Raw genomic sequence first — 22,011 nt, 5'->3', positions numbered from 1 at the left:
GTGGTCTAGCTGACCTGTCGTAGTATCGCTTTTGTTGTTGTTGTCTCGGTGTACGTTTTTCATGCATTTCCTTGTAGCTGACGACCTCAGGTTGCAGCTGCTGGTTGGTGCTGGGAAGGATGGAGCTAAGCCTGCGGCTTATCAACAGCTAGGCTGGTGATTTGAAGTTGTCAACTGGAGTGTTGCGGTATTCAAGGAGACTGAGGTAGGGGTCTCTCTTGTCTGCTTTTGTTTTATCCATGAGTGATTTAGAAATCTGCACAGATTTTTCAGCAAGGCCATTACTTTGAGGGTAATGCGGGCTTGTGGTGACATGTGTGAACTCCCATGCATTTGTGAAGGATTCAAACTCATTTGATTTATAACAGGGCCCATTGTCAGATATTAAAGTCTCTACAATGCCATGCCTGGCAAAGGCTGCTTTCAGCTTGTGTATCACAGCGGCAGATGTGGTGCTGTGAAGCTTGTCGAGTTCGAAGTATCTGCTGTAGTAGTCCACTGTTACGATGTAGTCCTCGTTGTTCCAGGTGAACAGATCGGTTGCCAGGACCTGCCAGGGTCGGTCTGGGATACAGTAAGGTAACATTGGCTCTTTGGTGTTTGAGAGGCGTCGTTCAAGACATATGGCGCATTTACCAACAATGTCCTCTATTTGTTTGCACATTCTGGGCCAAAACAAAATGTGTCCAGCATGGATCTTTGTCAAAATCTCTTCTCTGAGACTCCTTCTCTCCTTTGAAAATCTCTTGGGTCGAGACATACATGGAGCTTGCCTGTGCGTGGTTTCTCCACCACCACTAACGCGTTTACCCAGTCAGTCGGTTCTGTAACCTTGGTGCTCCATGCTCTCCAACTCTTTCTTCAGACAGGCACGGAGAGCAAGGGCAATCTTTCTCGGTGGGTAGACCACAGGGGTTGCGTCTGGGTCAAAGTAAATGGTACATTCTCCTGGGAATAATCCTATTCCTGTAAAAACATCAGCAAACTCCTCCAGCAAATTGTCTGTCTCTACTGGTGCTGTCACTGGTAAAACTAGCTTGATGAGGTCCATGTCTAAACATGCTTTAAGACCTAGCACTGCAGGTGCTCTAGTGTCAACAACATAAAAGTCCAACATCATGTCACTTTTCTTGTATTTGCATTTGAAAGTGCATGTGCCTTTTACTGGGAGCTGTTCACCACCATAACCAGTCACTCTGCACGTGGTGGGCTGTAGCTTGCATTCAGATGTCAAGCTGTGATACTTATTCAGAGGAATAATGTTTACAGTTTCTAGTGTCAGTGTCTAGTTTGAACTTTAGCTCTGTGCCTTGTGTTCCTATCTCAATGTCAGCAAAGGCTTGCTCTGTCTCAGATATTTTACTTTTCTGTCACTGAATCAATAAACAGTTCATCAGCGTTTGACTCTGATTGACATTTCATCTTCGCTCACTGTGTGTACTGTTTTTCCACGGTAAGCTCTGCACACTTTTGCAAAGTGATTCCATTTTCCACATTTAGTACACTGTTTGCCTTTAGCTGGTCAATTTCCTTGTTCGCCATGCACTTTGAATCCACAATATCCACATGTTTTGAGTCTGTGTCGCTCTGTCCGTTTGAAAACGCGCTCTCTGTGCACCGGATAATAACAACAGTCTTTTTTTCTTAATTATTGGTCATGATTTGTTTTAACAAAGTACTTAATGTATTTTCTTGCACATTAAAAATGGCCATTGATAAAAATTAAATATCATTCGAATGAGTTATCCACATTGCAATGTTTTGAAATGCGGGCTTTTATTTAGAAGGTTTCAACATTACCATGCGAAAGTGACGTAATTGTTTGTGCTGCTGGCAAAAGACTAGTATTTGTGGTTTTGATTCCTATCACACCATTTGTTCCCTGTCGTCGACGTTTTGCTGATGCTAGGTAGTGAACAGTCAGACATCTACGGTATCTTTGAGAGAAGAGAATGGCGAGTGCAGATGTAAGACAACTTTTCGATGCATTTCTTTATTAAAACTGTTGATTCAGCTAAACTCGTCCACGTTTGGCTTTGTATGTCCAGGGATTGTTTTCATTGCGCTGTGCAGTCAAATCAGCTGTCCAGAAGCTTGGACAACATGGGTCTTCTCTAGCTTGGACAACATGGGTCTTCACTAGGTTAAATTAATGCTAGCTTGTTGGATCTAGTGGTTCTTCAAAGAAAAGCAGCGCTGACAGGTTTCAATGTTGTTTGCTAGCTGGCGGCTTTGTGAAAATTTGGAGACGAATGACACTGCCTATGCTGTCTCTGTCGGTGTATTTGTATATCTGGCTTTTTTGATTTGTCTGTCTATCTGTCTGCGTGCCCATGCCTGCCTGTTTGTCTCTATCAGGGGAGTAAACTGTGGGGAGGTCGGTTCGTGGGTGACACCGACCCGATCATGGAAAAATTCAACGCGTCCATCGCCTACGACAAGCGGATGTGGGACGCAGACATCCGTGGCAGCAAGGCATATGCTAAAGCCCTGGAGAAGGCCAAGCTGGTCACTGCAGAGGAGAAGGACAATATCCTACATGGGATGGACCAGGTGAATACACACGCACCAGTATATTTTGTTTTATTTATTTAACTAGGCAAGTCATTTTATTTACAATGATGGCCTACCAAAAGGCCTCATGTTGGGAGGGGGGCTTCGATTAAACAAATATAGGACAAAACACACATGACAAGAGACACCACAGCACTACATAAAGAGAGACTTAAGACGACATAGCATGGCAGCAGCACAACATGGTACAAACATTATTGGGCACAGGCAACCGCACAAAGTCAAGAAGGTAGACAATGTGGAAGACTACTAGATTGTACTGGCCACATCAAATCAACAATATCCCCTAAAGTTTAAAATGTATCCACACATTAACCCACCGCGATTGACATTTGAATGGCCTTATTTTTTTGGTTATGGGGACCGTTGAATTTTAATCACACTATCGAACGCAACAAAAAGTGGGTGTGAATGTGTCATAGCCCACCATGTTGCTTTTTTGGAGTTAATAGGTGACGGCTGAAAATCTGCCTTAGTGCAGAATTCCTCTCTGCATTCACATGTGCACGGCAAGTTTTAATGTCACATGCACAAGTACAGTGAAATGCCTTTCTTGCAAACTCAAAAACCAACAATACAATAATCAATAACAATGTATTAATAGAAAAAAAACTATAGAATAGAAAATAAAGTAATTACCACTTGCCTCACTGATGTTTGAAGTAAGCATACTTACTTATAAAGGAAATATTTAAAAAGTCAGTTCCAATACCATATTTACATGTGCAGGGATACTGGAGTGATGGGGGTAGGTATGTAAGGTGACAAGGCTATATATCCTATACAAGACATAAGACAGAGTAGCAGCATCTTGTATGTGAGTGGGTGTGTGTAGAGTCAGCAAAAATGTATGTGCATATTGGGGTGGCAGGTAGCCTAGTGGTTAGAGCGTTGGACTAGTAACCGAAAGGTTGTTAGATTGAATCCCTGAGCTGACAAGGTAAAAATCTGTCGTTCTTCCCCTGAACAAGGCAGTTAACCCACTGTTCCTAGGCCGTCATTGTAAATAAGAATTTGTTATTAACTGACTTGCCTAGTTAAATAAAGATTAAGTAAAAAAATGTGTGAGTGAGTGTTGGAGTGACAGTGTGTGTGAGTTTGTAGGGCCCTGTGAGTGTTAATAGCGCAAAGGTTAAAATAAAAGGTCAATAAAGATACAAGGTTAACTCAGATAGTCCGTGTAGCTATTTTGCTTAGCTGTTTATCAGTCATATTGTTTGGGGATAGAATCTGGGCACTTGAACAGATTCTATCCCCAAACAATATGAAGATGAATATGAAAATGCAGATGTGAAGATGAACCAAACTTCCCTTACGGATGACCGTGCGTGTGTGTTTCAGATCCATGATGAATGGGCCAAAGGTGTTTTTGAGGTCAAGCCTGGAGATGAGGACATCCACACAGCCAATGAGCGCAGACTAAAGGTGAAGTGTGGGTGGGGCTAACCTTGAATCGTCAATTCAGAGTGCTGGCTGAAGATTGTAACAATATTCAATTCCGGACTCCTGATTGTCAGAATTACTGTGCATTTGGAAAGTTTTCAGACCCCTTGACTTTTTCCACATTTTGTTACATTACAGCCTTATTCTAAAATTGATTCAATAGTTGTTTTCCTTCATCAATCTACACACAATAACCCATAATGACAAAGCAAAAACTGTTTTTTAGAAATGTTTGCAAATGCATAAAACCCCCCCCTGAAATATCACATTTACATGAGTATTCAGACCCTTTACTTAGTACTTTCTTGAAGCACCTTTGGCAGTGATTACAGCCTTGAGTCTTCTTGGGTATGACGCTACAAGTTTGGCACACCTGTATTTGGGGAGTTTCTCCCATTCCTCTCTGCAGATCCTCTCAAGCTCTGTCAGGTTGGATGGCGGAGCATATCTGCACAGCTATTTTCAGGTCTCTCCAGAGATGTTAGATCAGGTTCAAGCCCAGGCTCTGGCTGGGCCACTTAAGGACATTCAGAGATTTGTCCCGAAGCCACTCCTGCATTGCCTTCGCTGTGTGCTTAGGGTTGATGTCCTGTTGAAAGGTGAACCTTTTCCCCAGTCTGGGGTCCTGAGCGCTCTGGAGCAGGTTGTCATCAAGGATCTCTGTACTTTGCTCTGTTCATCTTTGCCTCGATTCTGACTAGTCTCCCAGTCCCTGCTGCTGAAAAACATCCCTACAGAATGATGCTACCCGCATGCTTCACCGTGGTGCCTGGTTTCCTCCAGACGCGACGCTTGGCATTCAGGCCGATGTTCAATCTTGGTTTCATCAGACCAGAGAATCTTGTTTCTCATGGTCTGAGAGTCCTTTAGGTGCCTTTTGGCAAACTCCGAACGGGCTGTCATGTGCTTTTTACTGATGAGTGGCTTCCATCTGGCCACTCTATCATAAAGGCCTGATTGGTGGAGTGCTGCATAGATGTTTGTCCTTCTGGAAGGTTCTCCCATTTCCACAGAGGAACTCTAGAGCTCTGTCAGAGGGACCATCAGGTTCTTGGTCACCTCCCTGACCAAGGCCATTCTCCCCCGATTGCTCAGTTTGGTCAGTAGGAAGAGTTTTGGTGTTTCCAAACTTCTTCCATTTAAGAATGATGGAGGCCACTGTCTTCTTGGGGACCTTCAATGTGTCCACATTTGTTGGTACCTTTCCCCAGTTCTGTGCCTCAACACAATCCTGTCTCGGAGCTCTACGGACAATTCCTTCGACCTCATGGCTTCGGGCTTTGTTATGACATGCACTGTCAACTGTGGGACCTTATACAGACAGATTTGTGCCTTTCCAAATCATGCCCAATCAATTTAATTTACCACGTCTAGACTCCAAGTTGAAGAAACATCTCAAGGATGATCAATGGAAACAGGACGCACCAGAGCAAAATTGAGTCTCATAGCAAAGGGTCTGAATACTGTAAGGTTTTTCTGTGTTTTATTTTGAATACATTTGCAGACATTTCTAAAAAGCTGTTTTCGCTTTGTCATTATAGGGTAATATGTGTAGATTGAGGGAATAATTTAACATGTGGAAAAAGGTAGGGGTCTGAATACTTTTCGAATGCACTGCATATATTTGTATTATATTTATCTCTGTGTGTGTTTTATCAGGAGTTGATAGGTGAGCCAGCTGGGAAGTTACACACTGGTAGGAGCAGAAATGACCAGGTAGGTGTGGTGATCTGCTGAATACACGTTCTTTGCCTGTTTTTTGAAAGAGAAGTAACTAGTGGAGTTTTGAGATTGTTCTATCCTGCTGTGTTTTATTGGTGGATGATTGGGTCTCAGACATGATTCTGTGTTTCTATTGGTTGATCAGGTGGTAACAGACATGAGGTTGTGGCTGAGGGATGCTATCTCCATTCTTAAGGGCAACGCTCTCCAACTCATCACAACCATGGTGGAGAGAGCAGCAGTGTAAGTTTTATGTACAGGTAACTGACAAAATAAAGGAAACACTTCAGTAAATGAGGGATACACAGTATATTGAAAGCAGGTGCATCCACACAGGTGTGGAATTAACATCCCATCATGCTTAGTGAAAAAATGGCTAACTGGGTCTTGTCTGAGCGGTTGTCTTCTGAGCCCTCACTCGCTATGTACTTAATGCTGATTCATGGAGATTCTGACTTGCTTACAGGCTGTCTGTGCATAAACAGTACTGATGCTTCTTAGTCCAGAACTTGTATTTATCTTCATCACTATCACACAGTATTAACACACACTCTTCAGTTATTTATGAATCAACTTGTGGTTTTTCTTAGATACACGCACAATCTTGCTAGTAAACACAGTCAACTTAGTCGCCATACAAAATGTGCGTTTTCTTCTTTCGATGACTAAAAATACTTAGACCTGGGGTGGGAGGGGTTCAGATGTGAATTTGGGCAAGCTGATTGACTGAAGCCAAAGGGCTGTGATGGATAGCTGAGATGGTGAGATATCACCCTAACGGGACTGTGAGGAAAGTTGGGTAGAGAGGAGAGGAGCAGGTTGGCCTTTTGTACAGCTGCCCCTATATTTACAATGAAAATATTAACATCCACAAAAAGGCCCGGTGGCGTTCCATTGGGTGGCCAAGGACTATCTCTGCAACTCTGTGCACTTCCTAAGCCCTGCCTGTTAGGACAAAGCACAGTCTCTAATGGAGTCCACAGGTCTCAAGGGGGAGCTTAGTGCTAGCGTGCCTAGTCTTGTCAGGCAGGGCTTAGGGGGTGCGGAGACAGTGTGGAATGCCTCAGGGGTGGCGGAGGGTCCTCTAGCTCAGCTGGTGCCAGGTCGCTGGGGCCCATCCTTGGGAGCTGAGAATGGTGCCGGAGGCTGATCACAGTTGAAGGAACAATGTGGCACGTCAGCCACAACTGTCTTTGGCAGCTCACTGGCTGCTGCTCGGGTTGGTGAATCTTGCACCGCTGCTGGAGGCAATGGCTCTCATGATGGAGCAGATGGGGACCCCTGGGCGAGGCTCTTCAGGGATCTGACGGAAGGGGCTAGCTGGGCCCCAGAGACGATGTCCGGTGGTTTCCTGAGGGCTGGAGGGTATTTCAGTGCAGGAGGCAGGCGGCCTCTCAGAACTAGAGACGGCAGGCCCCCGGGCCAGGGAACGGTGGGTCCCCCATATCAGGGGGCTGAGGGCCTAGCAGGGCAGGAGACTTATTAAGCTTACTACTAAGGCTGAAGACTGAGAACCAAGCTGAGCAGGGTCTACGAACTGGCTAGGGGCAGGGACTGCAGCCCTAGAGGAACAGCTAACTCCGAGCCTGGTGAGACAGGAGACCCATGTCCAGGTACGAGTGCAGGAGGGTTGGCGTGTAGCACTAGGGAGGGTGACTGCTTGCTGACTGAGCCTGGGGGCTACGGACTAACTGAGGTTGCGGACCTAGTAAGGCACAGAACCTAAAGCCTGGCGGAGCAGTGGACTGAGGGCCGACTAGGGCTGGAAAAAGTGAAACTAGAGGTGCTGATAACTGTGGGCACGACAGGGAAATTGACTCTGAGCCTGAAAGGGAGAACAACTCTGGACCTGCAAGGGAAACAGATTTTGGGCCTAAACCTGACGGGCTAGGAAACTGCCTACCAACTAAGGCATTGGGCTGTGTTCTGAGCAGGGCAAGAGACTGCAGACCTACAGACAGTGCACCTAACTTAGAGCCTGGCAGGGGGCTGTAAGCCTGGCAGGCTAGGATACTGCATACCCACTAAGGTGTGGGGCCGTGATCCGTGCAGCGCAGGAGACTGCAGACCTGGTGGTGAAGCAGATGTGGGGCCTAGCAGGGTAGAATACCTTGGGCCTGGCAGAGCAGCTAATTTAGAGGCTACTAATGCAAGGGACTGTGGAAATAGAACAGCAGAGGACTGGGGCCCTTGTACTAAGGCAGCAGTCCATGGACTTAACCAGAACACTGGGAGCCTGCAACTAGAGCCAGCGACTGAGGGCCTGGTACGGCCGGAAACGGAGAGCCTACCATCGGGGCAGGATAGACTGGACCTACCAGGGAGGCAGGAAACATCAACCCTACAGGGGAGGCAGGGAGCTCTAAACCTGACCCTACAAGGAAGGAGGGGAACTCTGGTCCTACCGGAAAGGAAGGGAACTCCTGCACTTGCAAGAGCTGCATGCCTTGGCTTCATCCTAGGAGCAGTTGAATCATCCACTTCTGGCTTGGGTTCCGTGCCAGGAGCAGGGAGGGCTCCTGAGGGAGAGCGGTAGGAGTCTTTGTGGCGCAAGGTTCCAGGGTAGCAGATAGTCGAACCTCGGGCATCCGTGCATGTGCCTCAAATTGCAGAGGCTCCTCACAGGCAGTAGGGGATGACTCTGCAAAGGCAGCCAGAACAGACCCCTTGGCAGCAGTTGTAGCTCCACGACTCGAGCTGAAGTTTCCTTAACTATGGAAAGTCGAGGCTCAGGCTGAGGGGGCTTTGGTGTGATGGACTGTGCACTCTAGAGTTGTCGGTCTGCTGGGGAGGTAGGCATCTCTGGGAAGCAGAAGGGGACCCAGTGCTCTAGTGGGATGTCAGTCAGGAGAGCAGCTTGGCCATTGTTGGATGTAGTGGAAGTCCCAACGGTCCTGTGGAGGTGGTGAACTCTTCGGATTGGAGGGCTTGGAGTAGTGTCTCTCAGGAGTAGCCGGGCCAAGTCGGGGAGTATCGTCGGTGGAGGTGACGATGGCTCTGGCCCGGCAATATTGGTGCTCCCGCTGTTGTGGCTCAGGCTGGGAATGGCTAGAGTACGCCCTCCTGAATTCTTCCCTCTCATAAAGCAGCTCCTCGTAGTCCCTCTGCATCCCCCCAACTGGATAGGGTCTGGTCACTCCATGACTACTGAGGATCCCTGGAATATGGGTGGTCGACTGTACCATGAGAGAGGGGTGTAAGGCCTCGCAGCTCTTCTTCCTCTGGGAAGCGACAGCTTTGTGTGTGTGGGTGGTGACAGCAGCCCCTTTTGGCATATGGGAATGCAAACTAACTCCTCTGCATCCAGGGGTTCGGAAACTGTTCTTCATCTGGGTACTGGAACATCTTCACTGTAGCCAAGTCAGAATTCGGTGTTTTGCAGGAACATGAAAAACCGTTGGTTGCTAAACCGTCTCGAAGGACCATGGGGGGGAAAAAGGATAGGGTGTAAACCTGTCCCTCTGAGGACTAAACTAGTTTGCTGGGTTAGATTCTGAATCTCCACAAGGCTGCCGGCTAGAGCAATATGGATGCTGTTTTGACTGACTTGTCACACACATTACCGTCAACCAACACTATTAACATTTAGGGCCATGTATAAAAATGCTAGGCAAACCCAGTTGCCTGTTATTTTGGCTACCGTGGCTATAAGAAGTGATGTTAGTGATTTTGAAAGAGGGGTGATTGTTGGGGTATGTTTGGCAGGAGCTTCAGTGACAAACTGTTCACGCTGATCTTTCCCGATATGCCATGGTCGCTTCAGTCACCAGATCTCAACCCAATTGAACACTTATGGGAGATTCTGGAGTGAGGCCTGAGACAGCGTTTTCCACAACCATCAACAATACACCAAATATTGGAATTCCTAGTGGAAGAATGGCGTCAAATCCAACAAATAGAGTTGCAGACACTTGTAGAATCTATGCCAAGGCTCATTGAAGCTGTTCTGCTGGTTTGTGGTGGCCCAACGCCCTATTAAGACACAGTTGGCAGTTCCATGTATGCACGCACGCACACACACACAATATCATGTTTACCTATTGTCTTTTGATCTGCAGAGAGATTGATGTCCTGTTTCCTGGGTACACCCACATGCAGAGAGCTCAGCCAATCAGATGGAGCCACTGGATTCTGAGGTACTATAGCCTCTCCTTCTGTTAAGCCCCACTGCATATCTTTGCAATGTTCCTAAATGTTCCTCTGCTTGTTGCTAAATCACAGTTAAAAACAGGATTGAGGAATCAAATATTGATGGAATATAAAGTGAATGTTGTTTCAGTCTACAGAGCATACAGTGACTTCGGAAAGTATTCAGAGCCCTTGGACTTTTTCCACATTTTGTAATGTTACAGCCTTATTCTAAAATTCATTAAATATTTTTTTCCCCCTCATCAATCTACACACTATACCCCAAAATGACAAAGTGAAAACAGTTTTTTATCATTTTTTGCTAATTTATTAAAAATAATAAAATGAAATATGACATTTACATAAGTATTCAGACCCTTTTACTCAGTACTTTGTTGAAGCACCTTTGCCAGCAATTACAGCCTCGAGTCTTATTGGGTATAACGCTACAAGCTTGGCTCACCTGTATTTGGGGAGTTTCTTCCATTCTCTGCAGACCCTCTCAAGCTCTCAGGTTGGATGGGGAGTATTGCTGCACAGCTATTTTCAGGTCTCTCCAGAGATGTTCGATCAGGTTTAAGTCCGGGCTCTGGCTGGGTCACTCAAGGACATTCGGAGACTTGTCTGTCCCGAAGCCACTCCTGCATTGTCTTGTCTGTGTGCTTAGCGTTGATGTTTTTAATTTTATTTCACCTTTTATTTAACCAGGTAGGCTAGTTGAACAAGTTCACATTTACAACTGCGACCTGGCCAAAATAAAGCAAAGCAGTGCGACACAAACAACACAGAGTTACACCTGGAATAAACAAACATACAGTCAATAATACAATAGAGAGAGTCTATATACAGTGTGTGCAAATGAGGTAGGATAAGGGGGGTGAGGCAATAAATAGGCAATGGTGGCAAAATTATTACAGTATGGCAAATTTAACATTGGGTTGATAGATGTGCAGAAGATGAGTGGGCAAGTAGTGATACTGGGGTGCAAAGGAGCAAAATAAATAATATGGTGATGAGGTAATTGTATGGGCTATTTACAGATTGGCTATGTGCAGTGATCTGTGAGCTGCTCTGACAGCTGGTGCTTAAAGCTAGTGAGGGAGATATGAGTCTCCATGACCTGTTGGAACGTGAACCTTCACTCTAGTCTGAGATCTCTGTACTTTGCTCTGTTCATCTTTGCCTGGATTCTGACTAGTCTCCCAGTCCCTGCTGCTGAAAAACATCCACACAGCATGATTCTGCCACCACCATGCTTCACCGTAGGGATGGTGCCAGGTTTCCTCCAGACGTGATGCTTGGCGTTCAGGCCAAAGGGTTCAATTTTGGTTTCATCAGACCAGAGAATCTTTTTTCAAACTCCAAGCGGGCTGTCATGTGCCTTTTTACTGAGGAGTGGCTTCTGTCTGGTCACTCTACCAAAAAGGCCTGATTTGGTGGAGTGCTGCAGAGATGGTTGTCCTTCTGGAAGTTTCTCCCATTTCCTCAGAGGAACTCTAGAGCTCTGTCAGAGGGACCATCAGGTTATTGTTCACCTCCCTGACCAATTCCCTTCTCCCCCAATTGCTCAGTTTGGTCGGGCGGCCAGCTTTAGGAAGAGTTTTGGTGGTTCCAAACGTCTTCCATTTAAGAATGATGTTGGCCGCTGTGTTCTGGGACTTTCAATGCATCCTAATTGTTTTGGTACCCTTCCCCAGATCTGTGCCTCAACAGAATTCCTTCGACCTCATGGCTCTGTTTTTGCTCTGACATGCACTGTCAGCTGTGGGACCTTATATAGACAGGTGTGTGTGTGACTTTCCAAATCATGTCCAATCAATTGACTTTACCACATGTGCACTCCCATCAAGTTGTAGAAACATCTCAAGGATGATCAATGGAAACAGGATACACCTAAGCTCAATTTCGAGTCTCATAGCAAAGGGTCTGAATACTTATGTTAATAAGGTATTTCTGTTTTACATTTGTAAAGATTTCTGAAATCGTTTTTGTATTGTGTGTAGATTGCTCAGGATGTTTTAACATTTCATCTTCTTTTTTATATTGTTACTATGCAAGTAACTATTTCACTGTACCTTTTACACCTTCTGTATCCTGTGTATGTGACAAATGAACTTTGATTTTATTTAATATATTGTTTGTTTACCAGAGGTGGTAATGTGAAGAACAACATGACCTGCACCAAATTCAGATTAGGACATCTGCCAAGGACTAGATCAAATGTATTTTTACCTGGAGTTTTTCCTCATTGTAGGATACTACTTTTAGTCTTAATCTTGGGTTGTTTACTACCTTACTCACCTTGTTTAGCACATGGCCTCACATGTGAATTGTTAAAGATTTAGATGGGGCTAAGGCTTAGAAGGGTGTGAACAATGGTTAATAGGTGTAGACAAAGGAGAGCTCTCCAGTAGGTGTGCCAAAACATTCAAGGGACATTTTCTCAAAAGTGGAGTTACAAGTTTGTCGAGTTACAAGTTTGTCGAGTTACAAGTTTGTCGAGTTACAAGTTTGTCGACTTTCAAAGCAGAATTACTTCCCCGTTGTTCCTGCAGTATATGATATACTATTTTCTAGCTCTGAGTCTCTACTTTTATCCAATGTAAAAAACACAGTTTCAAATGTTGCACATTAAAGGCAGAATTGAGGTGGTCGGGGATGTTGTTAGTCTAAACATATTTCTATGATTGTTCCCCAGTCATGCGGTGGCCCTGAGCAGAGACGTGGAACAGCTTCAGGAGATCAATAGACGAGTCAACGTGCTCCCCCTGGGAAGGTACACGCACACGAGCGTGCACGCACACACACACACGGTTATGTCATCTGTGAGTTAGTTATACCTTGTCTACTCTTGTTACCCAGTGGAGCAATAGCTGGAACTCCATTCAACATCGACAGGGAAATGCTGCGTCAAGGTGAGAGTCAACCTGCATAGATAATCAGCTCCTTTAAACATACATAAGCTATAAACATACATAAGGAGCCGTGAACTCTTATGAACGGTTATAACACGCAAAAGGCAAAATGTCAATTAATTATACACATGTACCAAGTCAGTGGCTGCGGTCCAAACACTTAAAAGACACACCCTATTCCCTCTTTGCCCCTGTAGAGCTGGCCTTTGATGACATCAGCATCAACAGCATGGACGCCACAGGCCAGAGGGACTTTATTGGTATGGTAACCACATTGGCTTTATTACTATTCTGAGAAGACATGTAGATGTGAAGTTGAGAAATATTGGCATTAACCGACTCACTGCATTGCACTGCTCATGCTTTGTCTCGCTCGCTGGCTCCACCCTCCCCTCCCTCTCTCAGCTGAGTTCTTGTTCTGGGCATCTCTGTGTCTGACGCACCTCAGTAAGATGGCAGAGGACCTGATGCTCTACAGCACTAAGGAGTTCTCCTTCCTCACACTCTCTGACGCATACAGGTGTGTGTGTGTGATGACTGAACTCAAAACAATATGTTCTCCTTTTTTCCTTTGTTATATTCTAACAATCTTTCTCTCTGTGTGTGTGTAGCACAGGCAGCAGTCTGATGCCTCAGAAGAAGAATGCTGACAGTCTGGAGTTGATCAGGAGTAAAGCTGGCCGTGTCTTTGGCAGAGTAAGACCCCAACTGAAACGCATTAGAACACCATTATTTATGTTATAATAAGCAAGCATCCTTTATTATATTAATAGTATTATCAGTGTGTGTAAACTAGGGATGCCCGCTATATTGGTGAACATATCGGAATCAGACGATATTAGCTAAAAATGCCAACATCGGGATCGGCCCGATGTCTGTCTAGTTTACGTCAATGTGAAAAACCGATGTCAAAGCTGACGTGCATACCTATATAACGTACTGACGCCACGTAAAATGTTGTGCTTCACCTGCAACACAGCATTCCTAACCTTAGCCCACAATGTCTGCTGTGTGTATCGAGCAGTCATTTGAAAGAGTAAGAAAATGTCAGCGAGACAACTCAAAGGTGAAATCCATTAACGCCAAGGTAATGGAATTCATTGCCCTTGACATTTAGCCGTTCTCTGTCGTGGGTGATGTTGGCTTTCGCGACTGGTCGAGCACCGGTACACACTAACGTTACCAAGTGCACTATTGTTCATATGTTGCCCTACCAGAGTTGCACAGTAATAGCGTTACTGCTATTAGCTTCACGACATACTATGGAATGCCTTTTGAGTCTTTGAGTGTCAAAAATGATAACACTATTTGACAATAACAGTATTTGAAACGTCAAATAACACAGTTCTAATATAGAATGGTGTGTGTTCTGAATTTCCACGTGCAAGCCAAGCGCCACCACTACTATCAGTAGCACTGTCAAAGCTGTACAAAAAACCCTGCAAACATCGTCCACGAAAGATGTGTTTACAATACCGCTTTGGTAACAAAGCATTATTTGTTCGACTGCAACTTCTGGGATAGCTAGCTAGCTTTAGCTTGGTAACTAGCTAGTACCAATACAACCAGCCTGAAAACAATGACCAGTAGGAACTGCAGTCATTTTCATTATTCTTAGCAATGATTTAGGAATCCTTGGAGTAAGTATTGTTGTTCACCTATTGAAATTGAACATCATTTCATGAACATAAGTAGCTAGCCAGCTACTTAACCCTGTTGCCCAAATCAAACGTTATAAGCAGCCAGCTAGCTTCATCTGGCTAGTGAGGCTCGACCTGACCGGGTTAGTCAGGTATCAGTCAGAGTAGACTGATACCCCATGTCATTGATATATAGCCCTTCTTACATCAGCTGATATCTCAAAGTGCTGTACAGAAACCCAGCCTAAAACCCCAAACAGCAAGCAATACAGGTGTAGAAGCACGGTGGCTAGGAAAAACTCCCTAGAAAGACCAAACCTAGGAAGAAACCTAGAGAGGAACCAGGCTATGAGGGGTGGCCAGTCCTCTTCTGGCTGTGCCGGGTGGAGATTTTAACAGAACATGGCCAAGATGTTCAAATGTTCATAAATGACCAGCATGGTCAAATAATAATGATCACAGTAGTTGTCGAGGGTGCAGCAAGTCAGCACCTCAGGAGTAAATGTCAGTAGGCTTTCCACAGCCGATCATTAAGAGTATCTCTACCGCTCCTGCTGTCTCTAGAGAGTTGAAAACAGCAGGTCTGGGACAGGTAGCACATCCGGTGAACAGGTCAGGGTTCCATAGCCGCAGGCAGAACAGTTGAAACTGGAGCAGCAGCACGGCCAGGTGGACTGGGGACAGCAAGGAGTCATCATGCAAGGTAGTCCTGAGGCATGGTCCTAGGGCTCATGTCCTCTGAGAGAGAGAGAAAAAGAGAGAGAGAAATTATCTATTCAATTATGGAATAGTACTACTATTTGTATTCATTTGCATCACTGTCAATTATATACTTTTATTTTGAAGGCTAACCACAAAGTCTACTATTGTGGCTAATCCTTATTGTCTAGCTTCACATAGATGGGTCTGACCAGCATTAATCAAATAAGAACTGTTATAAAGGAGGGTTATTTTAGATGACACCTAGCTATGTAGTTAGCTAGCTAACTATAGCTACTGAAACAGATTTATCTATGTTTTTGGTTTGCATCCATGAGCTAGCAAGCTTATTTTTTTTATGACCAGCACTGTAGGTGCGTGAGACAACTTTACCAGCATCGTAGCATACGTATCGATGAATCGTTGTGACATATGAAATACGAGTGATAGTGTAATCAATTTGTAATTACGTAAAAAACGCGTTAAATTATTATGTGGCGTGCAGTCATATTCAGGTCCTGATTGGTCAAATAGTGTTGTTTGTATCAGTATCTATTGTCTATCTTTTTTGACATGCAAAGACCCAAACAGCGTTCTATAGAAATCCTGGTTACTGGTAATGGGGACATAAGTAAATGCCAACAAAATAACTTTTTGGTCAGTGTGTGTAACCTTTTATTTAACTAGGCAAGTCCGTTAAGAACAAATTCTTATTTACAATGATGGCCTACCCCGGCCAAACCCAGACGACACTGGGCCAATTGTGCGCTGCACTATGGGACTCCCAATCATGACCGGATGTGATACAGCTTGGATTCGTGCCAGGGACTGTAGTGATGCCTCGTGCACTGAGATGCAGTGCCTTAGACCGCTGCGTCCGTGTGTGTGTGTGTGTGTTAAGCATTCTAGTACAGTTAAATAGTTAAAAGGCCACAAATTTTAAATATCGGTTATTGATATTGGTTTTTTTTGGCAAGGAAAATATCAGATATCGGTATCAGACAAAAATGTCATATTGGTGCATCACTAGTGTAAACCTGTGCCCTGTCCTGTGTGTCAGTGTGCAGGCTTTCTGATGACCCTGAAGGGCCTGCCAAGCACCTACAACAAAGATCTGCAGGTACAGTCACACGTGTGTGTGTGTGTGTGTGTGTCTGTGTGTGTGGTGTGTGTGATAATTATCTCGCTCTCTGACTCTCTAGGAGGATAAGGAGGCCATGTTTGACTGCTTTGACACGGTACACGCTGTGCTGCAGGTCACCACAGGTGTCGTGTCCACTCTAAAGGTGAGAGATGCTACACCTGACCCCATTCACCTTAGATGCTACACCCTAGTGCACAACACTGTACACCTTTAGACCATTGTGCCATACCTACTACATCCTAAACCCTTACACCTTAGTGCCCTACAACATCCTTCACAACCAATTTCTCTGACCCATTTCCTGTTTCCTGTATCAGATCAATCCCAGTGTGATGGAAGCTGCCCTCAGTCCTGACATGCTGGCTACTGACCTGGCCTACTACCTCGTCAGAAAGGGGGTGAGTACGAAGTATCCACTCAAACCAGGGATATGTGTGTTTGTGTGTTCATCACAATCATGGTGTGGTTTGAATTTGAACTGTTTCTGTGTCACAATTGTGGTATTAAATTATCTCGCTCTCTCTCGCCAGGTGCCGTTCAGAGATGCTCATGGTATCTCAGGTAAAGCTGTGTTTCTGGCTGAATCCAAGAGCATTCCCCTGAACCAACTCACTGTGGAGGATCTGCGGACTGCCAGGTAAGCGCAAGCACGCATGCACACACTTCTTCATAGTAACACTCTTTTGCCCCCCCACTCCTTCTTTTCCACTTCACCCTCCCCTTGCTCCTCCTTCCAGCCCTCTGTTTTCTAGTGATGTGTCTGCAGTGTGGGACTACAGTAGCAGTGTGGAGCAGTACAGTGCCCCCGGTGGCACGGCCAAGAGTAGCGTGGCAGCACAGGTGGAGCACATGAGGACCTGGCTGAAGAAACAGGTCCAGTGACCTCTCCTCCTCACCGTTTAACTTTTGACCCCAACATGAACCTTTACAAGCAACATTGGTCAAATGGATCTCTGGGGTGTATCCTAAGTTCCAATTTTCTCTTTGTCTCCCGATAACATCACATCCATGCATGTATGACTAAGTTATAATTTGACTAAAGTAGTAGTTAGGATTTGCCCCCCAGTGGTTAAGAACCATTGTTTGCCTTCGAGAACAGTGTCTAATCTAGAAAACATTGGGTTCATTCTGTAGGACTGCCTTGTTGCTCAGGCCATGTAAAGTGCCTTTTTAAAATACCGGTAGATGCCATGGTTACCACTTTAGATCGATTTAGAAAAATGGGAGTTCAAAACTTTAGTGCATTTAGATATATTAACCTCGATAGTAGTGATTTGTACAACTATATATTTCAGACAGTTCATACCTTTTTGTCTTAATGTGTTGATGATTAATTAAATGTTGCTTATTTACAAAATGTTGTCACTGGCTCTTCATGGAAGATACATATAGCGTGTTGACATAGAGGGCTAACCTTCCACTCAGTCAGAGAAGCACTGTCATCATTCAGTCAGTCGTAATTGAAAGAAGAAGAAAAGACCTGGCTGGAACGCCGCCATATCTTGTTTGCTCTAGTCTAGAGTATTGCCCAGAAGATACATATTTCCCAGAATATAAACATATTGCGTGTCTAATGCTTTCAGGTAATTGAGAAGTGTCTAGAGGTCGTTTTGGAATTGGACCTATCTTTGACTGTGAGCTCCCTCAGTGCAGCAGCAGTGGTGGAAAAAGTACCCAATTGTCATACTTGAGTAAAAGTGAAGATACCTTAATAGAAAATGACTTATGTGAAAGTCACACAGAAATACTACTTGACTAAGTAAAAGTATTTGGTTTTAAATATACTTAAGTATCAAATGTAAATGTAATTGATAAATTATAGTTAAGTATCAAAAGTAAAAGTATAAATCATTTCAAATTCCTTATATTAAGCAAACCATACAACCATTGGAATTTTTATTTAAGTCTCTAGACAGGGACACCAACATTTTTACAAACTTAAGAATTTGTGTTTAGTGAGTCCGCCAGAAGGGATGACCGTGGCAGTAGGGATGACCAGTGATGTTCTCTTGATGAGTGCATGAATTTGACAATTTTTCTGTCTTTCTAAACATTCAAAATGTAACGAGTACTTTTGGTTGTCAAGGAAAATGTATAGAGGAAAAAGTACATTATTTTCTTTAGTAATGTAATGAAGTAAAAGTTGTCATTTAAATTGTGAAGTACAGATACCCCCCAAAAAACTACTTTAGTACTACTTAGGTATTTTTTTGTACCTAAGTACTTTATGCCACTGCCCTCCCCAGTACAGAAAGGGTCAGGATTTCTGCTGACCTCGTGTAGTCAGCATCTCTAAAAACCCCACTCTGACTTGAGCCTAACCCCAGTCACCTTTATCCCCTACCTGTCTGTTGCTGACAGGGATGGTCCTGTAGAACTGTGTTCAAACAACCGCCTGGTCACAGCCCGGTGTTGTCATGGAGCCCACGTTTTATTTTTATTTTATTTCACCTTTATTTAACCAGGTAGGCAAGTTGAGAACAAGTTCTCATTTACAATTGCGACCTGGCCAAGATAAAGCAAAGCAGTTCGACACATACAATGACAAGAGTTACACATGGAGTAAAACAAACATACAGTCAATAATACAGTAGAAACAAGTCTATATACGATGTGAGCAAATGAGGTGAGATAAGGGAGGTAAAAAAAGGCCATGGTGGCAAAGTAATTACAAAATAGCAAGTAAAACACTGGAATTGTAGATTTGCAGTGGAAGAATGTGCAAAGTAGAAATAAAAATAATGGGGTGCAAAGGAGCAAAATAAAATAAATACAGTAGGGAAAGAGGTAGTTGTTTGGGCTAAATTATAGGTGGGCTATGTACAGGTGCAGTAATCTGTGAGCTGCTCTGACAGCTGGTGCTTAAAGCAAGTGAGGGAGATAAGTGTTTCCAGTTTCAGAGATTTTTGTAGTTCGTTCCAGTCATTGGCAGCAGAGAACTGGAAAGAGAGGCGGCTAAAGAAAGAATTGGTTTTGGGGGTGACCAGAGAGATATACCTGCTGGAGCACGTGCAACAGGTGGGTGATGTTATGGTGACCAGCTAGCTGAGATAAGGGGGGACTTTACCTAGAAGGGTCTTGTAGATGACACGGAGCCAGTGGGTTTGGCGACGAGTATGAAGCGAGGGCCAGCCAACGAGAGCGTACAGGTCGCAGTGGTGGGTAGTATATGGGGCTTTGGTGACAAAACGGATGGCACTGTGATAGACTGCATCCAATTTGTTGAGTAGGGTATTGGAGGCTATTTTGTAAATGACATCGCCGAAGTCGAGGATTGGTAGTATCAATAGTAGTTGTGCAGATCATGTGAGGGGGGAATGATGTCAGAGTCTGAACCCTGGGACTGCTTTGATTCCCTGAGGAGGGAAGGGTAGGGGGAGAGGACAGGGCAGTATACACTGTATGGTTCTAATACCCTTTTCACACTTCTGAGCCTAGACCTGCTGAACTAAACTACTGGAATGCATCCACCATAGTTGCTGGAACCTTGCTGGTTCAGGTTGGTAGGATATTGTGAAAAAGGTATGAATGTAAAGTTACTGTTATTCTGGACAATTCCCAGGGCTTCTATAAGAATTGTAGTGAGGGTGATCATCATTGGACTCCTGGGAACAACACTGATATTGGAGAAATGTGTTGAATTTGCAGCTGGATGTGAATTGGAATTTGTGAGTTAATTGGTTGATCAGTACCTCGAACAGGAAGGTGAGCAGCGCTATACCTGACGTATCATGCTCAGCCTCTAGACTATTGTATGGCTCCTTGATGTGAACAACGTGCAACTAGAGAGAGGGACAGATGGAGAAGAGAAACGACAGGGAGATGGAATAGATGTTGTAATTGTATCACATGGTTATTCCCCGCCTCAGGGTTTACCTTCATGGGATAGTGTTCCCTGTCAGTGTGTTCGGACCCAGGTACCCCCAGACCTCCTTCACTGACCTGCACCGACCAAGGCAGGGAGAAGTGAGCTAGAGGAGGACAGTCAGTCAGTCTAGTGTCAGATTTCTACATTCCATGCCTTCATCGTTTTTGTGAATGGTATTTAGCAGGAAGAGCTGATCTAGGGTCACTTGAGAAGCACAATATTCTATCCTCTTAGTTTTACAACGGTTGGCAGTTACTTTTTTAATGACGGACAAGAATTATAAACTAGGTTATATTCCTGGAGTATTTTCATGATGGTATAAAGAAGATTTAGTAGAGGGGTTCTGGTAGTTCTCACCGTAATGCCCCATGTTCTCAACAGTGATGTTGAGATGACTGTAGAAGATCAAAGATAACGGGGACTGGTTGGCTTGGACATGGTGGGTCACAATATTTATGGGAGACTGACGCAGACCGCCACACGATACAATATGGTGATATATTTTTTTAACCTTTTAACTAGGCAAGTCAGTTAAGAACAAATTATTATGTTGGCAGCAGCCACTCAATGTTAGTGATGGCTGTTTAACAGTCTGAATGCCTTGAGATAGAATCTGTTTTTCAGTCTCTCGGTCCGAGCTTTGATGCACCTGTACTGACCTCGCCTTCTGGATGATAGCGGGGTGAACAGGCTGTGGCTCGGGTGGTTGTTGTCCTTGATGATCTTTTTGGCCTTCCTGTGACATCGGGTGGTGTAGGTGTCCTGGAGGGCAGGTAGTTTGCCCCCCAGTGATGCGTTGTGCAGACTTCAATACCCTCTGGAGAGCCTTACGGTTGTGGGCAGAGCAGTTGCCTTACCAGGTGGTGATACAGCCCGACAGGATGCTCTCGATTGTGCATCTGTAAAAGTTTGTGTGTTTTTGGTGACAAGCCAAATTTCTTCAGCCTCCTGAAGTTGAAGAGGTACTGATTGGCCTTCACCACGCTGTCTGTGTGGGTGGACCATTTCAGTTTGTCAGTGATGTGTACTCTGTGTAACTTAAAACTTTCCACCTTCTCCACTACTGTCCCAATTATTTTGGATAGGGGGGGTGCTCCCTCTGCTGTTTCCTGAAGTCCATGATCATCTCCTTTATTTTGTTGACGTTGAGTGTGAGGTTATTTTCCTGACACCACACCCCGAGGGCCCTCACCTCCTCAGTCTCGTCGTTGTTGGTAATCAACCCTACCTCTCTAGTGTTGTCTGCAAACTTGATGATTGAATTGGAGGCGTGCATGGCCATGCAGTCATGGGTGAACAGGGAGTACAGGTTGGGGGCTGAGAACGCACCCTTGTGGGGTTGAGGATCAGCGGGTGGAGATGTTGTTTCCTACCCTAACCACCTGGGGGCGTCCTGTCAGAAAGTCCAGGACCTAGTTGCACTGGGTGGGGTCGAGACCCAGGGTCTGAGCTGTAGTCGATGAACAGCATTCTTGCATAGGTATTCCTCTTGTCCAGATGGGTTAGGGTAGTGTGATTGCGTCGTCTGTGGACCTTTTAGGTCGGTAAAGCAAATTGGAGTGGGTATTGAGTGTCAGGTAGGGTGGAGGTGATATGGACTACTCTCTCAAAGCACTTCATGATGACGGAAGTGTGTGCTAGTCGATAGTCGTTTAGCTCAGTTACCTTTGCTTTCTTGGGAACAGAAACAATGGTGGCCCTCTTGAAGCATGTGGGAACAGCAGACTGGGATAGGGATTGATTGAATATGTCCGTAAACACAACAGCCAGCTAGTCTGCGCATTCTCTGAAGACACAGCTAGGGATGCCGTCTGGGCCGGCAGCCTTGGGAGGGTTAACACTGGTAGCGGGCAGTGTCGGTGGCGCTGTATTGTCCTC

General features: G+C 44.9%; 1 protein-coding gene across 1 annotated transcript; it reads left to right on the top strand.

Annotated features, from left to right (window-relative positions):
• Positions 1 to 1,799: 1,799 nt before the first annotated feature.
• Positions 1,800 to 17,622, top strand: asl (argininosuccinate lyase). The gene is made up of 16 exons (XM_021563243.2): positions 1,800 to 1,967; positions 2,359 to 2,553; positions 3,916 to 3,999; positions 5,677 to 5,733; positions 5,885 to 5,982; positions 9,798 to 9,875; positions 12,566 to 12,643; positions 12,730 to 12,782; positions 12,980 to 13,042; positions 13,188 to 13,302; positions 13,394 to 13,478; positions 16,182 to 16,241; positions 16,324 to 16,407; positions 16,583 to 16,663; positions 16,796 to 16,902; positions 17,003 to 17,622. Exons 1-16 carry the CDS (start codon positions 1,953 to 1,955, stop codon positions 17,145 to 17,147), a joined length of 1,398 nt encoding a protein of 465 aa, XP_021418918.1. The 5' UTR covers positions 1,800 to 1,952; the 3' UTR covers positions 17,148 to 17,622.
• Positions 17,623 to 22,011: the final 4,389 nt, after the last annotated feature.

The sequence above is a fragment of the Oncorhynchus mykiss genome, chromosome 15 (assembly GCF_013265735.2).
Source record: "Oncorhynchus mykiss isolate Arlee chromosome 15, USDA_OmykA_1.1, whole genome shotgun sequence".
NCBI classification, from domain to species: Eukaryota; Metazoa; Chordata; class Actinopteri; order Salmoniformes; family Salmonidae; genus Oncorhynchus; species Oncorhynchus mykiss.
The sequence above is the reverse complement of the archived record's forward strand: the minus strand, read 5'-3'. Positions and strand labels throughout refer to the sequence as shown.